At 35.9% G+C, this 16343-nt stretch overlaps 1 protein-coding gene across 4 annotated transcripts in view; it reads left to right on the top strand.

The window, feature by feature from the left end:
• The window catches only part of LRP12 (LDL receptor related protein 12), a 95449-nt gene extending 81728 nt beyond the window's left edge, over positions 1 to 13721 (top strand). For all 4 annotated transcript variants that reach the window (XM_023225150.2, XM_023225148.2, XM_023225144.2 and 1 more), the window contains 4 exons: positions 3414 to 3616; positions 4872 to 5976; positions 7744 to 7876; positions 11407 to 13721. In XM_023225150.2, coding sequence (XP_023080918.2) covers positions 3414 to 3616; positions 4872 to 5976; positions 7744 to 7876; positions 11407 to 12273 — 2308 coding nt within the window. In that variant the 3' untranslated portion in view covers positions 12274 to 13721. The remainder of the gene's footprint in view (positions 1 to 3413; positions 3617 to 4871; positions 5977 to 7743; positions 7877 to 11406) is intronic.
• The last annotated feature ends 2622 nt before the right edge of the window (positions 13722 to 16343 follow it).

Raw genomic sequence — 16343 nt, 5'->3', positions numbered from 1 at the left:
CAAACTTCTGACCTCAGGTTATCCACCCACCTCGGCCTCCCAGAGTGCTGGGATTACAGGAATGAGCCACCTCTCCCAGCCTTTGTCTTCATGAATCTTAAATGTTTAGTGGACTAAAAGTTTATTAAGGGATTCCCTAGTTTGAATGGGACTAGACCTCCCATAAACAAGAGCTATAAAGTTTGGATAAAATATTTTAAAACCAACTATTTGAAGGATCTGGAGAGTAATAAGAAACCGGCAAAAACTGGAGAGTATTCCACCCCTGAAAGAAGGAACCACTCTTCATGAGATAGGCTTGTTTCCTACCAGTTCTCTGAAGATTCTTGCCAGTCCGTGCAACGTGGAGTGACTGGAACTCAAGCAGATCACCATAGTCTTGTTAGCTTGAGGTGTCAGGATGCAGTTGAGGCTGCGACAATAACTGGAAATTAATTAATAAGGTAACTCCTGGAAAGGAGAGAACCACAAACTGGAAAGTAACTGCATTTAAATTATTCTCAGATCCTTAGCTGACCCATGAATTGTGTGTGCATAAAGAAGACTCCGAGGAACCCGCTGGAGAGTAACAGCGGGAGGGCTGAAAAGATTTTATGATTTCAGCTGCTGTGCACCACAGCAGAGGCAGCATGTGGAGTTTGAATCCTGTCCATCACAGGCGAGACCCAGTATAGAGCTTCATAAATAAATGCCTTGAGATTTTTAATGAAACTCTGTGTGTCATACTTTACAAGTAAAGACAGTGTCCTTAAACTAAGAATTCTCCCTGAGACTAAGGGCAAAGCAGAAACAAACTCGCTTTAAACAAAGTATAAAAAAACCAAACCTCCTCAAGTTCATGGTCATCAGACTAATTTAACTGTGTGATAGAACAAAAATTAGCATCTTCTATGTTCTAGATAAATGTAAGAAAAAAAATCTCATTTTCTACTTGAAAACACACAAAAATTAATTTATATAAATCTCAGCTATAAATGTAAAAACTAAAACTGAAATACTTAAAAAGTAGTTGAACATTGTTGAGATATTTGGAAACACAAAGATATCTTAGGACACTGAACGCATTAAACATAAAGCGAAAATAATAATAATAAATGAGACTTCATCAAGACTAAAATTTTAAACTTCTGCTCATTAAAAGGTTCCATTAAGAAAATGAAAAGACAAAACCATAGACTGGAAGAAAATATTAGCAATACACATATCTAACAAAGGACTTGAATCCTTTTTTTTTTTTTTTGAGATAGAGTTTTGTTCTGTCACCCAGGCTGGCATGCAGTGGTGTGATCTGAGCTCACTACACCCTCCGCCTCCCAGGTTCAAGCAATTCTCCTGCCTCAGCCTCCCGAGTAGCTGGGATTACAAGCCTGCGCCACCACACTCAGCTAATTTTTGTATTTTCAGTAGAGACGGGGTTTCACCATGTTGTTTGGCCAGGCTGGTCTCGAACTCCTGACCTCAAGTGATCTGCCCACCTCAGCCTCCCACGGTGCTGGGATTACAGGCATGAGCTACCATGCCCGGCCAAGAATATAAAAGGGATTTTTATACCTTTTTTTTTTTTTAAATGGGCAAAAGACATGAACAGATTCTTCACAGAAGATATAAAAATGGCCAACAATCACATGCAAAGATGTTCAGCAAATTTGTCTTCAGAGAAGTATACATAAAACCACAATAAGAGATGCCGCCCATCAGTGACTAAAATGAAAAAGACTGACCACACTGACTGTTGGAGAGAAAGAATGTGGATGTAGGTGGATATGACATGTCTTACATAACAGACATGCCCCCAAATAAGCTCATGTTTATAACATGTAGAGTTCTTAAATAAGAAATATTAATGAATAAAGGAGGCAATTTGAAAAACAAGGCAATTTGGAGTAAAAGAAATAGAAATAACCAGTAAATTGGAAAAGCATTTCAATCTCAGTAAATAAAGACATGCAAAATAGAAGTGATAAATCTCTTTTGTCTACCTAATTGGCAAAACATTTTTAAAAATAGAATATGTCATTTTGCTAAATGTGTGGGATATACGGTACAGACTTGGTAGAATTGTAAGTTCATATAAACATGTTTTGCCAGGGTCTGTCAGATTTCAAGAGGAATTATTCTTCTGACCTAGCAATACTAGTTCTAGAACAGTTTGTCCTAGAGAATTTATTGTTCTTGTGTGTAAGAGAGATATGTACATGTATAAGGAGGTTTTGTTTTGTTTTGTTTTGAGACGGAGTCTCACTCTGTTGCCCAGGCTGGCGTGCAGTGGCGCGATCTCGGCTCACTGCAACCTCTGCCTCCCTGGTTCAAGAGATTCTCCTGCCTCAGCCTCCTGAGTAGCTGGCACTACAGGCACACACCACCATGCCTGGCTAATTTTTGTATTTTTAGTAGACATGGGGTTTCACCATGGCCAGGCTGGTCTCAAACTCCTGACTTCGTGATCCGCCCACCTCAGCCTCCCAAAGTTCTAGGTTTACAGGCGTGAGCCACCGTGCCTGGCCAGGAGTTTTTAAAGCATAGTTCATAATAGTGCAAACTTGGAAACAATCAAATTGTCTATCAGCTTTTGTTAGTTATTCAGAATATTTGAAGAAGAAACATTCTGATATAATAATCCTTGGGTAATTAACTTTACTATCACTTAGTTTAAGGCAAAGGCAAGAAGATAAAGTCAGATCTTTTTGCTGAGACATGTTCAGCTATTGTAAAACTATGTTTTGGTTTCTCTTTTTTTCATAAGCAATGACTAATTTTCTGTATGCTGTTATTTATTTGATGTTTTTGACCTATACTTATGCCCACATTTTATTAACTACAAGATAGTATTTGGCTATAAAGTGATTTATGTAAAAAAGTATTCCCAAACTCAGGGACTTTTCACCAAAAACACTTTTCATGTGTTCCTTTTTCAGTCTTTTACCTTGCTCAGATTTGTGCTAATTACTCTCCTAAGAGTGTCAGCTGCAAACTTTTTATTAAGCAAGTATTAATCTAAGAGAAGGCTGAGTTTCTCTGTGTTTACTTCAGTTCATCAGATTGGGGAGAGGTGATTCTGGTTGGAACACAGAACAATTCAGGATGTTCTGAGTTAGAAGTGGTCTTTCCCAACCATACACACAGAAAAGAAAAAAAAAAGGTGCCACCTGTCACCTGTTTTTTTAACATTATTTTGAAACTGGCATTACTTGTGAAGAAGTATTTTTCTACAATCTGGAGAAGAAATACATATATGAGGAACATAGAATTAGTATTATTATTTGCTAGTGATATGGTTGTATGCCTGGAAGACCCAGGAGAATCGGTCAGTATATGGAAGCTTACAATAATATCCTCAGTTACATTGTAATATGATTTTTTTTCCCCAAAATTGCCTTTTTAATAGACATTTCTGATTTTTTTTTTTCCCCCAGTTTTCAGGATTTTGATATTCAAGGATCCAGAAGGTGCAGTTTGGACTGGTTGACAATAGAAACATACAAGAATATTGAAAGTTACAGAGCTTGTGGTTCCACAATTCCACCTCCGTATATCTCTTCACAAGACCACATCTGGATTAGGTTTCATTCAGATGACAGCGTCTCTAGAAAGGGTTTCAGACTGGCATATTTTTCAGGTGTGTTTTTAAATAAGAAAGATTGAACTGAATTTTACGGTGTTAACTGCTCTGTCACTTTGGAGCTAATCTTCTAAATAATGTTCATTTAATTAGGAGTAGGCCCTCGAGGCAGCTGAGATTGAGGATTAGAAGCTAAAGTCAGATGCCCTAAGGCTGGGTCTCCAAAAAGTGTTTTGTATAATTCTAACAAAATGATTAACTTCATATACTAAGGTTAATTTTCTTTTTTAAACATCTTAAATACATTTATTCTAAGAATAGCCTTTTATCTCTCAAGTGCTTACTCATATCCAGAAAGTTCAGAATGTATTTTTGTGGTAATTATTGTTTTTATACCCCCAAAGAAAAGACCTAACAGATTTCACCTTCATAGTTTATAGTCTCAGAAAAAAAGACATCTTTTCTTAAACTGTGTCTAAAAAGCATGACCAGATCATACAAATGTGAATAATTCAGAATTAGTCCTCTCTTTTAGATCAAAATGCAAAGATCTTCATGGAATAACAATAAGCATTTAACAAGTTGAATTGTTGAGTAAGTGTGCCAGTACTAATTTGTCATTAGAACCCAATCTGTTAAATCATTCTGTTTATAAAGACACATACACACATATGTTGATTGCAGCACTGTTCACAATAGCAAAGACATGGAGTCAACCCAAATGCACACCAGTGATAGACTGAATAAAGAAAATGTTGGTACATATACACCATGGAATACTATGAAGCCATAAAAAGGAACGAGATCATGTCTTTTGCAGGAAGCTGGATGGATGAATGAAACTGGAAGCCATTATCCTCAGCAAACTAAAACAGGAACAGAAAACCAAACACTGCATGTTTTCACTTATAAGTGGGACCTAAACAATGAGAACACATAGACACAGGCCCCACATTTATTGTGGCCTTTTGGGGAGGGCGGGATGGGAGGGAGAGCATTAGGGAAAAGAGCTAAATGCATACTGGGCTTAATACCTAGGTGATGGGTGCAGCACACCACCATGGCACATGTTTACCCATGTAACAAACCTGCACATCCTGCACATGTACCCTGGAACTTTAAAAAATATATATATATATATATATATATATATATATATATATATACACACCCAACCTGTTTTTTAAAACTCGTAGCACTTGGGCTTTATGAACATTTATTATAAAAATACTGCTCTTGCTGTTTTATGTCTTTTAAAGATTATAATTTTTCTCCTTCTCTTTCCATCTCCTTTCTACTCACATCTTCACAGGGAAATCTGAGGAACCAAACTGTGCTTGTGATCAGTTTCGTTGTGGTAATGGGAAGTGTATACCAGAAGCCTGGAAGTGTAATAACATGGATGAATGTGGAGATAGCTCCGATGAAGAGATCTGTGCCAAAGAAGCTAATCCTCCAACTGCCGCTGCTTTTCAACCCTGTGCTTACAACCAGTTCCAGTGTTTATCTCGTTTTACCAAAGTTTACACTTGCCTCCCTGAATCTTTAAAATGTGATGGGAACATTGACTGCCTTGACCTAGGAGATGAGATAGACTGTGATGTGCCAACGTGTGGGCAGTGGCTAAAATATTTTTATGGTACTTTTAATTCTCCCAATTACCCAGACTTTTATCCTCCTGGAAGCAACTGTACCTGGTTAATCGACACTGGTGATCACCGTAAAGTCATTTTACGCTTTACTGACTTTAAACTTGATGGTACTGGTTATGGTGATTATGTCAAAATATATGATGGATTAGAGGAGAATCCACACAAGCTTTTGCGTGTGTTGACAGCTTTTGATTCTCATGCACCTCTTACAGTTGTTTCTTCTTCTGGACAGATAAGGGTACATTTTTGTGCTGATAAAGTGAATGCTGCGAGGGGATTTAATGCTACTTACCAAGTAGATGGGTTCTGTTTGCCATGGGAAATACCCTGTGGAGGTAACTGGGGGTGTTATACTGAGCAGCAGCGTTGTGATGGGTATTGGCATTGCCCAAATGGAAGGGATGAAATCAATTGTACCATGTGCCAGAAGGAAGAATTTCCATGTTCCCGAAACGGTGTCTGTTATCCTCGTTCTGATCGCTGCAACTACCAGAATCATTGCCCAAATGGCTCAGATGAAAAAAACTGCTTTTTTTGCCAACCAGGAAATTTCCATTGTAAAAACAATCGTTGCGTGTTTGAAAGTTGGGTATGTGATTCTCAAGATGACTGTGGTGATGGCAGCGATGAAGAGAATTGCCCGGTAATCGTGCCTACAAGAGTCATCACTGCTGCCGTCATAGGGAGCCTCATCTGTGGCCTGTTACTTGTCATTGCATTGGGATGTACTTGTAAGCTTTATTCTCTGAGAATGTTTGAAAGAAGGTCAGTATCAAGACAGAACTATAAGGTTATGCTCTCCACAATAAAAGCAGGCCCAAATATTTGAAATGAGTACTTTGAGGATTAGCAATGTATTTTTGTTTTATATTAGTTTAGAAATGGATAAAGATTGTTGATGATGTATAAAATTAGTGTGAAAAGCCCAAGACTCAAAAGGCCAAACACATTACAAACTAAATATTTAGAGTTATGAGAAAAAGCAGTCTTATTTACCAGCTCCTGTTTTCAGATTAATCCGTTTTATAGGAATATTGTAAGCTGCAGCTCTCAGTTTTAGTGTTTTAACCTGTATTTTTCTAAATACTGATTCAAAAATTCCAGATATGTGATAGCCTACTATGTTCAAAGCATACAGGTAAATAGAAAAATGAATAAGGCATAATATCACAAGCAGTTTACAGTTAGGAGGAAGGAATTGGGGCATGGAGTAAGATGACAAAAGTGTAATGCTATAAAGAGCTGTAAAACAAAATGGTATAAAGTGAAAAATACCTGATCTAATGAGGGAGAGAGGTGGAAAGGCTTTAATTGGAGAGGTACCACTTGAAATGTATAAGTAGAATATAGATAGGGGAAAAGGTGTTGTTAAAGCAATAACCTGGGAAAATATATAGAAGTAGGAATGTCCAGCATTGCTCAAAAGTAAGCACATGGTTCAGTTTATCTGGAGCCCAGGATGCATATGAAGGGCTAATAGGTACGATTGGAGCACAAGACTATTGTCCTGTTGTAGAGTTAAGTGACAGCAGCACTTCAGAGTTCTCAGTTTAGTAAGAAATGATTAACTGTTAAAGGGTGACCTTCAGAGTGAGTAGTTTTCAGTATGATCCAGGGTAAATGGGACCTGAGAGAAGTTAATGGCAGAGATGTCCCTGTGGAGACAATGACCTTCAGTCCCAGGAGAATTACAAATAATAGATTTAACAAAGAACTTTTTACATAACAGATGGCTAATAGATGGCACATAGATGCACAGTATTGTAATAACCATTACTGCATCTTTTCTTTTTTTTCCTTTTTTTGTTTGTTTGTTTGTTTTGAGACAGTCTTGCTCTGTCAGCCAGGCTGGAGTGCAGTGGTGCGATCTCAGCTGACTGCACTCCGTCTCCCAGGTTCAAGCGATTCTCCTGCCTCAGCCTCCCAAGTAGCTGGGATTACAAGTGCCTGCCACCACGCCTGCCTAATCTTTTGTATTTTTAGTAGAGACGGGGTTTCACTCTGTTGACCAGGCTGGTCCCAAACTCCTGACTTCGTGATCCGCCCGCCTTGGCCTCCCAAAGTACTGGGATTGCAGGCATGAGCCACCGCACCTGGCCTCTGCATCTTTTCTTTGGCCAAATGTAAATGGCAAGAAAACTTTTTACCACATTGCAACAAAAGAGCACAATGAAGAGTCAGAGATCCCAGCTAGGCGCGGTGGCTTCAACATATATTCAGTAAATACAGTGTTCTTAGGAGTTGTAAAATCTTGTATTATTTCTTCCTTTACCTTTTACAGGGATTTTCATTCATTAAAACTCGGTGATCCAGGCTTTTACTAGCTTAAAGCCCCATTGAAGACTGCTTGCTTCAACTTTGTATTCCTAGTGTAGGGATAATACATATGTTCAGTAAATGTTTGTCAAATGACTAAGCTTTAAAATGATCAAATATGCCAAGATTCAGATTGTTTTAATTACTGATAATGGAAATTTGTTCTTTTTCTTAGCTCCCCCTTTTAATCTTTTTTCTTTCCATCTACTCTCAAAGATCATTTGAAACACAGTTGTCGAGAGTGGAAGCAGAATTGTTAAGAAGAGAAGCTCCGCCCTCTTATGGACAATTGATTGCTCAGGGTTTAATTCCACCAGTTGAAGATTTTCCTGTTTGTTCACCTAATCAGGTATATTGCAATGTGTAGTTTCTATTACATTTCCTCTTAAAATGAAATCTGTGCCTGTATATATGATGAAGCAAAGACCCTTGACTGTCAGAATTTTTGCAATCAAGGATTTAAATGTATGGAAGATTTGAAGTCATAGTTTTCATTACATTTTAACACTACAAACTACAAAAGTTTATTTTTCATTCCACTGATGTGGTTTTGCAAGTCTGAAGCATTTTACTGTTTAGGATAATTTAGTGCATTATAATTCAAAAGTATTGAGCTTGGCAAATTATTTTTTACCTGACCTGAACATCTACAGGATTTAAGAATGAACACTAAAATTAATATGCTAGTAATATAACATGCTAGATTAACCAGTTATAAGTAAAAGTAATTGAAAGGAAGTTAACATTTCTACCTGAGGAAAAACATCTTCAAGCCTGATTTTACAGTGTTTAACAATTTATAGCATTTTGTTTATATAGTAATTCATTATATGTTTCTGAATTCTTTAAATTTCTCAGCAATTAAAAAAATTTTCTTGTCATGCTTAAAAATGTGCCAGCGTTCATTTTAGGCATAAGGATTTATACACTTAAATTGCAAATTCATTCAGAAACATTTATAAAAATTGTTGTTTCCAGTATTAGAATTAAAACTGGTAAACATTGTTTACCTAGTAATATAATTATTTTCAAAATAGAATACCATTTCCTTTTTGGTAAATGGGATTTCTGATTACAGTCTATCACCTTATTGGAGTCTTTTAGGAAATCTTTGGTGAGAATTTGTAGTTTCAAGACATTTCTCCATAAGTAACTGCCTAAGTAAATCACTCAGAAGTTCCACCAGTTGGAATTTTGTGTGCAGAGTAGGAAAAACCTAAGTTGTGGCTTCTTTCTATCAGCCCTGCTATGGGGAAAGTTTTTTTTTTTTTTAAGGTAAGAATCAGATCATGGTTAATTTTACACACCTACTTCATTCTCTACCACCCACCACCCCTAAACCCCATAAAGTTAGAGGGAACACAGTTCACACAATATTGTCCTCACTCCTGACACCAATTGCAAATTCAAGGAGTTCCCCAAATCCCCTTCAGGTTTGGTGATTTACTAGGAAGACTCAGAAAACTCACTGAAAGCAACTTACTTGCGGTTACAGTTTATTACAGGGAGAGGATACAAACATACAGATTAACCAAGGGAAAAGATGCACAGGACAAAGTTCAGAAGGGTACCAAACATGGACCTGCCAGTTGTCCTTTCCCCATAGAGACAGGAGGGCATTACTCTGTCAACACAGATGTGTGACAGTATGCATGGAGTGTTACCAACCAGGAAAGCTCACCCAGGCCTCAGTGTCTGGAGTTTGTACTAGTGCACTAGCACATAGGCAGGATTAATTGCACATGTGGCCAATCCCAGTTTCTAGCCTTATCCAGAGATTGATTGACCCAAAGCCCTCACCCTGCATCACACTGTTGGTGTGGTTCAGAGCTTCCACTCTAAATCAGTTTTACTATGTGCCTGGTCCAAGGTCCCCAGGCAAAGACACTGCTTTCAGACAAGACAGTAGAAGGGCTTGGAGACCCAGAAGCCAAGGACAGAGGCTTTGGGTGAGGTTAAATTCTTTATTACCTCACACTACCCCAGTGTCTCAAGTTATATTACCCTTGTGGAAGAATTCTACTTCAACATTTTAAAATAAAGTATGTTTTTGGGTGGTAAGTTAGATTTTATTCATTTAATGAAATTAAACTCTCAAGTTTGAAGCTTTTGGTAACAAATTATCAAATTTTTATAGCAGTTTTTGGAAAAAATAAGTAATGATGTAATTCACCATCTCACTCAAAGTAGAAATGCTTTTTGAGGAATGCTTTCTCCTTCATAAACTGAAGAAGTATATGAAATTATTCCTAGAACATTCATGAGATCCCCTCATAAAATGTTAGATTGCCAATCCTAATTAAACTGACTTTTAACTAAGTAGAGAGTTTCACCTCACTATGACAAACCAAATGTTAAAGTCAACATTAAAGTATGTTGAAGGCATTGTTGATCTTGATGGCTAATAGCAGCACAACAGAGAAGGATAACAGAAGAGCCTTTTTTTCATTGCTGGATATAATAGCATAGTGCGCAACACGAAGCCTTAAAACTTGCATGCTCACTGTTGAGGAGCAGATCTGTGGAGAAGTTCATTAGAAATGTGAACCACTTATTCTTTCTTTTTTTTTTTTTTAATTTGTAGTTAGGTACTTGTTAATTGGTGAAAAATCTTACTCATCTGTATAGCAAATCCATGTGTGCCGATATCCAAATTTCTTATTGACAATCTGTGCCTTACTAAAGTTAGACTATGAAATGTTCCTATGATAGTAACTTCTTAACTTATCATAAATTATGTTCATGGCACTATGGAAAGGCCTATATGGAAAGCATAAATAAATGCAATACCAGCCACAAAGAGATACAGAACATAAGAGGACATCTTCCTTATTTTCTACCTTCTTTCTTATGTGAGGGGAAAGGGAAGAGGTGTGAGTTTTGGCAGGAGATAGTATCATCATCTGAAGGAGAGTGTATCAACTTGAGATTGTTTCCTGGAAATAAAATTTTTAAATACTAAATGCCAGGTTGGTGAAAGTTATTTCAAATTTGAATACTTCTTTTTATAACCACTAGATGGAGCTTAAAGTCTATCTTATATAATGCTATATGCTTTTAAAAATAAACTCTAAACTCGTTCATCTAGAAAAAAGAATAGATTTTGGGCTACCTTTCATATACACTAATTACAGCTAACTAGCTTTCAGAGAATAATGATATAATTTATGCTTAATACTAAACTATAGAAAATAACACTTTAAAGATTGAGAAGGAATCTAAATGTCTAGATACCACTGAGTAGTGATATAAACAAGTTAACTTCTTTTGTTTCTTGTTGTCTTCTATGCTGTATTACAAATATAATTCCTTTATTTGTGACAATGTAATTAAATCCTCAGTATCCATTCACCAAATCCTTGAGAAGCAACTCTGTGAAATGCAATTTTCACATGTTTTGGAAAAGTTCAGCCTTGTAAATTAAATCTAATGTGTTCTTTTTTTAAAAAAAGAAAAAAGGTAAAAGGCCTGGTTTTCACAAACTCATTTTGGTCACTTCGTCAATTATGGTGGAGATTCTCCTATGTCCCTAGTTACAGAAGTATCAATTTTATTTTCTAGCTTTGGTACACTTTTCACATTGGGTTGTGATGTGAGATTTTGAAACAACTGTAACAGTTGACACTAAATATCATTTTTAAGTTGCATATATAAAATGGAATAGCAAGAAAATTTTAAGCACAGCAATGATTCAAGTTATATTAGCAGATTAGATTCTGTAGTAGGATGAACCCACATAGGTAAGAGAATTTAATTTTTCCTCCTTAGACCCAAGCAACAATGAGGAACAGAATTTTTAACCACAACACATTCTTAAGGGTATTTTTTATCTTAGGACCTTGTTGTTAACTATCTTAAGACCTTTTCTTATTCTTGTAGGCTTCTGTTTTGGAAAATCTGAGGCTAGCAGTACGATCTCAGCTTGGATTTACTTCAGTCAGGCTTCCTATGGCAGGCAGATCAAGCAACATTTGGAACCGTATTTTTAATTTTGCAAGATCACGTCATTCTGGGTCATTGGCTTTGGTCTCAGCAGATGGAGATGAGGTTGTCTCTAGTCAGAGTACCAGTAGAGAACCTGAGAGAAATCATACTCACAGAAGTTTGTTTTCCGTGGAGTCTGATGATACAGACACAGAAAATGAGAGAAGAGATACGGCAGGAGCATCTGGTGGGGTTGCAGCTCCTTTGCCTCAAAAAGTCCCTCCCACAACGGCAGTAGAAGCGACAGTAGGAGCGTGTGCAAGTTCCTCAACTCAGAGTACCCGAGGTGGTCATGCAGATAATGGAAGGGATGTGACAAGTGTGGAACCCCCAAGTGTGAGTCCAGCACGTCACCAGCTTACAAGTGCACTCAGTCGTATGACTCAGGGGCTACGTTGGGTACGTTTTACATTAGGACGATCAAGTTCCGTAAGTCAGAACCAGAGTCCTTTGAGACAACTTGATAATGGGGTAAGTGGAAGAGAAGATGATGATGATGTTGAAATGCTAATTCCAGTTTCTGATGGATCTTCAGACTTTGATGTGAATGACTGCTCCAGACCTCTTCTTGATCTTGCCTCAGATCAAGGACAAGGGCTTAGACAACCATATAGTGCAACAAACCCTGGAGTAAGGCCAAGTAATCGAGATGGCCCCTGTGAGCGCTGTGGTATTGTCCACACTGCCCAGATACCAGACACTTGCTTGGAAGTAACACTGAAAAACGAAACAAGTGATGATGAGGCTTTGTTACTTTGTTAGGTATGAATCACATAAGGGAGATTGTATACAAGTTGGAGCAATATCCATTTATTATTTTGTAACTTTACAGTTAAACTAGTTTTAGTTTAAAAAGAAAAAATGCAGGGTGATTTCTTATTATTATATGTTAGCCTGCATGGTTAAATTCGACAACTTGTAACTCTATGAACTTAGAGTTTACTATTTTAGCAGCTAAAAATGCATTACATATTCATATTGTTCAATAATGTCCTTTCGTTTGTTTCTGATTGTTTTCATCCTGATACTGTAGTTCACTGTAGAAATGTGACTGCTGAAACTCATTTGATTGTCATTTTTATCTATCCTATGTTAAATGGTTTGTTTGTACAAAATAATACCTTATTTTAATTGAAACGTTTATGCTTTTGTCAACACATCTTGTAACTTAATATACTAGATGTTAAGGTTGTTAATGTACAAAAAAAACACCCTTATACTCACCTGCGTTTTCGTTTGTTTAACATTTGTCCATTATCGGATTTCATTATCATATGAACTTGTCAAAGGGAAGCAAACTTTGTCTAAAAATTTTTCTCTTATGTTTAACATACAACGATGTGAAATTTAGGCAGAGTTAGATAAATTACTGGCAAAAACAAAACTCTTTTATAAAGATTTTCTAATGTTGACTTTAATACTCTAACATGGTACAAACCAAATGGTAAAATCCCAAGTCATTTCTTTTTTCATCTGTATTTAGCAACAGAATTAAGTGGATGAAGATATTCTACTATGCATTAAATCTTGAACTTTATAAAACATGTACAAAAATTGTACAAGATAAGTTCCAACTGGTAATGTCTTTCCCTAATACAGGGTTGCGCTTGTATTGGACCCTAGGGATTTGCACTAAAATTATATCAAGGTCTCAGATGAGCTTAGTGCACAAGCACTATCACTTTAAATACTATTATTTGCTACCACAGCGACTATATATTTCCATAGCTTTTGGCTGGGGGTGGGGGGCATTTTTATTACAACTTGAAATTGCTTTGCTGGTTTCATATTTATTTGTTGTATTTAAGAAATACATTGTTGTAAGAGTGATTTTTTTTCAATATATTTTATTCCTGGGGGGATCATGCTACACTCTCAAAGAAAAGAAAATTGAGAAATCATTCAGATCATCCCCCCTTTTTAAGTAGTGTGAATTGTAAAACCCGACTTTTTTTTATTGTCAGTTGCTGTTTATTTATTCTTTAGCTGTCTGTTTTAGTAGTTTAATGATTGAGTATGAAAAATGTATTTGTGTGTGATTATTGCTATTTATTAAATTTTAAGTACTTTGCTGAATGTCATTTTAAAGCATGTTTGAAGTCTTGTGTATTTGTCTGTGTTATGCTGTCAGGAGGAACTGACTAAGATGTTTTAATATGTATCAAAAATTAAAATGATGTTTTTTTTATTGCCTTGAGGTACTTTTTAAATCAAAGTTGTTCTTTATTCGTTGAATTTTGGTGCATATACAAATTCAGGCCATAAAATATGCAATATATCTAGAATAAAAATGACTAGAAGGAGATCATTCCTTAACTGCTTTATAGTAAAGTAGCAACTTTTACCAGTACTCGAGGGTAAAATTTTCTAAGGACTTGAATATTACTTTGCTTGAGACTGCCCTTCAATTGATGTATCTCACAAGATGAAAGAGTTTAATGGATTAACTGCGTTTTAGTTGACGTATCTCACAAGATGCAGTAACACAATCAGTTCTCTTTTTAAATTGTTTTCACATACATTTTAGACCCCTATAGTATATTCTACTGGCAGAATTCGGGTTACCAAATAATCTTTTACACCGTAGTACTAATATGCCATCAAGTATAGGGGTTTTGGTTTTGTTTTCTAGCATATGTTTTACTTTGTTATTCTAATGAACTAACACATCTTCCTGGTTCAAATAGTAAAATGTAAATTCCTCTTCTATCCCAACACCCATCTTTCACTTCCCTTGAAAAAGACACTTACCAATACCAGATCCTTGTATATCTCTCTAGAAATAACCATATATGTACATAGGCATATCAATGCCATATTATAGTATTGCAAATTGTAATATACTATGCATACATTTTCTGTACTTTTTCTCAAAGGGAAGAAATACATCATTAGAGTTTGAATATTAAAAGTAAAATCAAGCATTGCTATTCCTTGTGTTTTTACATTTAAATCATTGATCTCTTCTGAATTTAGGGCTTCACTTTTTTTTTTTCCCCCAGATGACTTCCTAGTTTTCACAAAACTATGTATTAAATAATAGATCCTTTCCTTACTAATTTGAAATGGAACTTATATAGTACCTTTCCGTATTATTTGGGTATGTTTCTAGACTCTATTCTCTTCTGTTGATCTGCTTTTCTCTTTTTATACCAATCCTTTATTGTTTTAATAACTGATTTTTAAATGTTTCAAATATTCTTATTTATATTCCCATTTGAATGACAGAATCAATTTGTTGAGTTCCACAGAACATCCATGGGTACTTTTTTTTTTAAGACAGTTTTAATTTTATAGATTAGGGGAATTTGACATCATTATCATGTTAAAGCTTTTTATCTAAACCATGGTGCACTATCTAAAAATCATGCCCATTCGTCTTTTTTTGTCAAATGAATTTTACACTTTACAGAGATCTCATACATTTTTAAGAGTTTATTTTTTAAATTTTTTACATTTTATTGCCTTTATTAATGAAATCCTATTAATAATTTTGCCTAATTTTAGTACATATAAAGGCTAATTATTTATGTTAATTTTCTGCCCAGCTAGCTGATTCTGATTTTTTGTTGTTTGTAATAGTATTTCACTTAATTACTTTTGTGTTTTCCAACTACACAGTCCTGTCATCAGCAAACACTGATAATGTAACCATTGTTACATTTTGCATTCCTCTTTGTATGTTAATTGCATTGTCTAGTACTTCTAAAATAATGTTCAGTAACTGGCTATAATGAATTGGGTTGAGATAGATTTAATCATATTAAGGAGTATCAACTAATCCCTATTTTTAAAACTGCATGTTTAATTTTATCACATGCCTTTTCAACATCTGCGGAGATGATCATGATTTTTTTCCTTTGATCCTTTAAGATGACTTTTACTAATATATTTTGTAATTTGGCACTATCATTACATTCTTTAAATAAATTCTTTTTGGCCATGTGTATTTTTTTAATCTATTGCTAGACTGCACTTCATATTTTATTTAGGATATTTGCACTTGTATTAATCAGTAGTCTATAGTTTGTGTGTGTGTGCATACACATGTGGTCACTTTGAGAAGCAGTATTTTATGCTTGTGGATTTGGAAACTTCCCTTCTTTAAATGCCCTAGAACACTTTCAATAGGATTGGAATTTTCTGTGTCTTAAAATTTTCTGTGAAATTATCTGGGTTTAGTGGATATTTGGCAAGCAGCTTTTTGACAACTTTGTTGGTATCATCTAAGTAATTAATCCATGTAGTTTTTTTTAATCCTATCTGGATCGGGAACCATCCATTTAATCCAAGTTTTCAAATTTATTTGCCTAGTTGAGGAAACTCTTCCCCTTGTTTGCGTGTGGATGTTGCCCCTTAGTTTTTATTATGCTTTCTCCCTTATTTTCTTTTCTTTTCTTTTTTTTTTTTTTTTTTTTTTTTTTTTGAGACAGAGTCTCACTGTCGCCCAGGTTGGAGGATAGTGGCACGATCTTTGCTCACTGCAAGCTCCACCTCCCGGGTTCACTCCATTCTCCTGCCTCAGTCTCCCGTGTAGCTGGGACTAGAGGCACCCGCCATCACGCCTGGCTAATTTTTTCGTATTTTTAGTAGAGACAGGGTTTCACCGTGTTAGCTAGGATGGTCTGGATCTCCTGACCGTGTGGTCCACCTGACTCTGCCTCCCAAAGTTCCTCCCTTATTTTCTTGATGAAGGTAGCTAACAGTTTACCTATTTTTTTAAATTACGTATTTTTTTATTTTTCCCAAACTGCTTGGATATCTCTGTTCTGTAATTTTTTTCTAATTAGTTTATTTCCACTTTCATAAGTTTTCTACATTTTGCTTTCCTT

This window comes from Piliocolobus tephrosceles, chromosome 7 (genome assembly GCF_002776525.5).
Source record: "Piliocolobus tephrosceles isolate RC106 chromosome 7, ASM277652v3, whole genome shotgun sequence".
Taxonomy (NCBI): domain Eukaryota; kingdom Metazoa; phylum Chordata; class Mammalia; order Primates; family Cercopithecidae; genus Piliocolobus; species Piliocolobus tephrosceles.
Note: the sequence above shows the minus strand (reverse complement) of the source record. Positions and strands in the feature narration are given on the sequence as shown.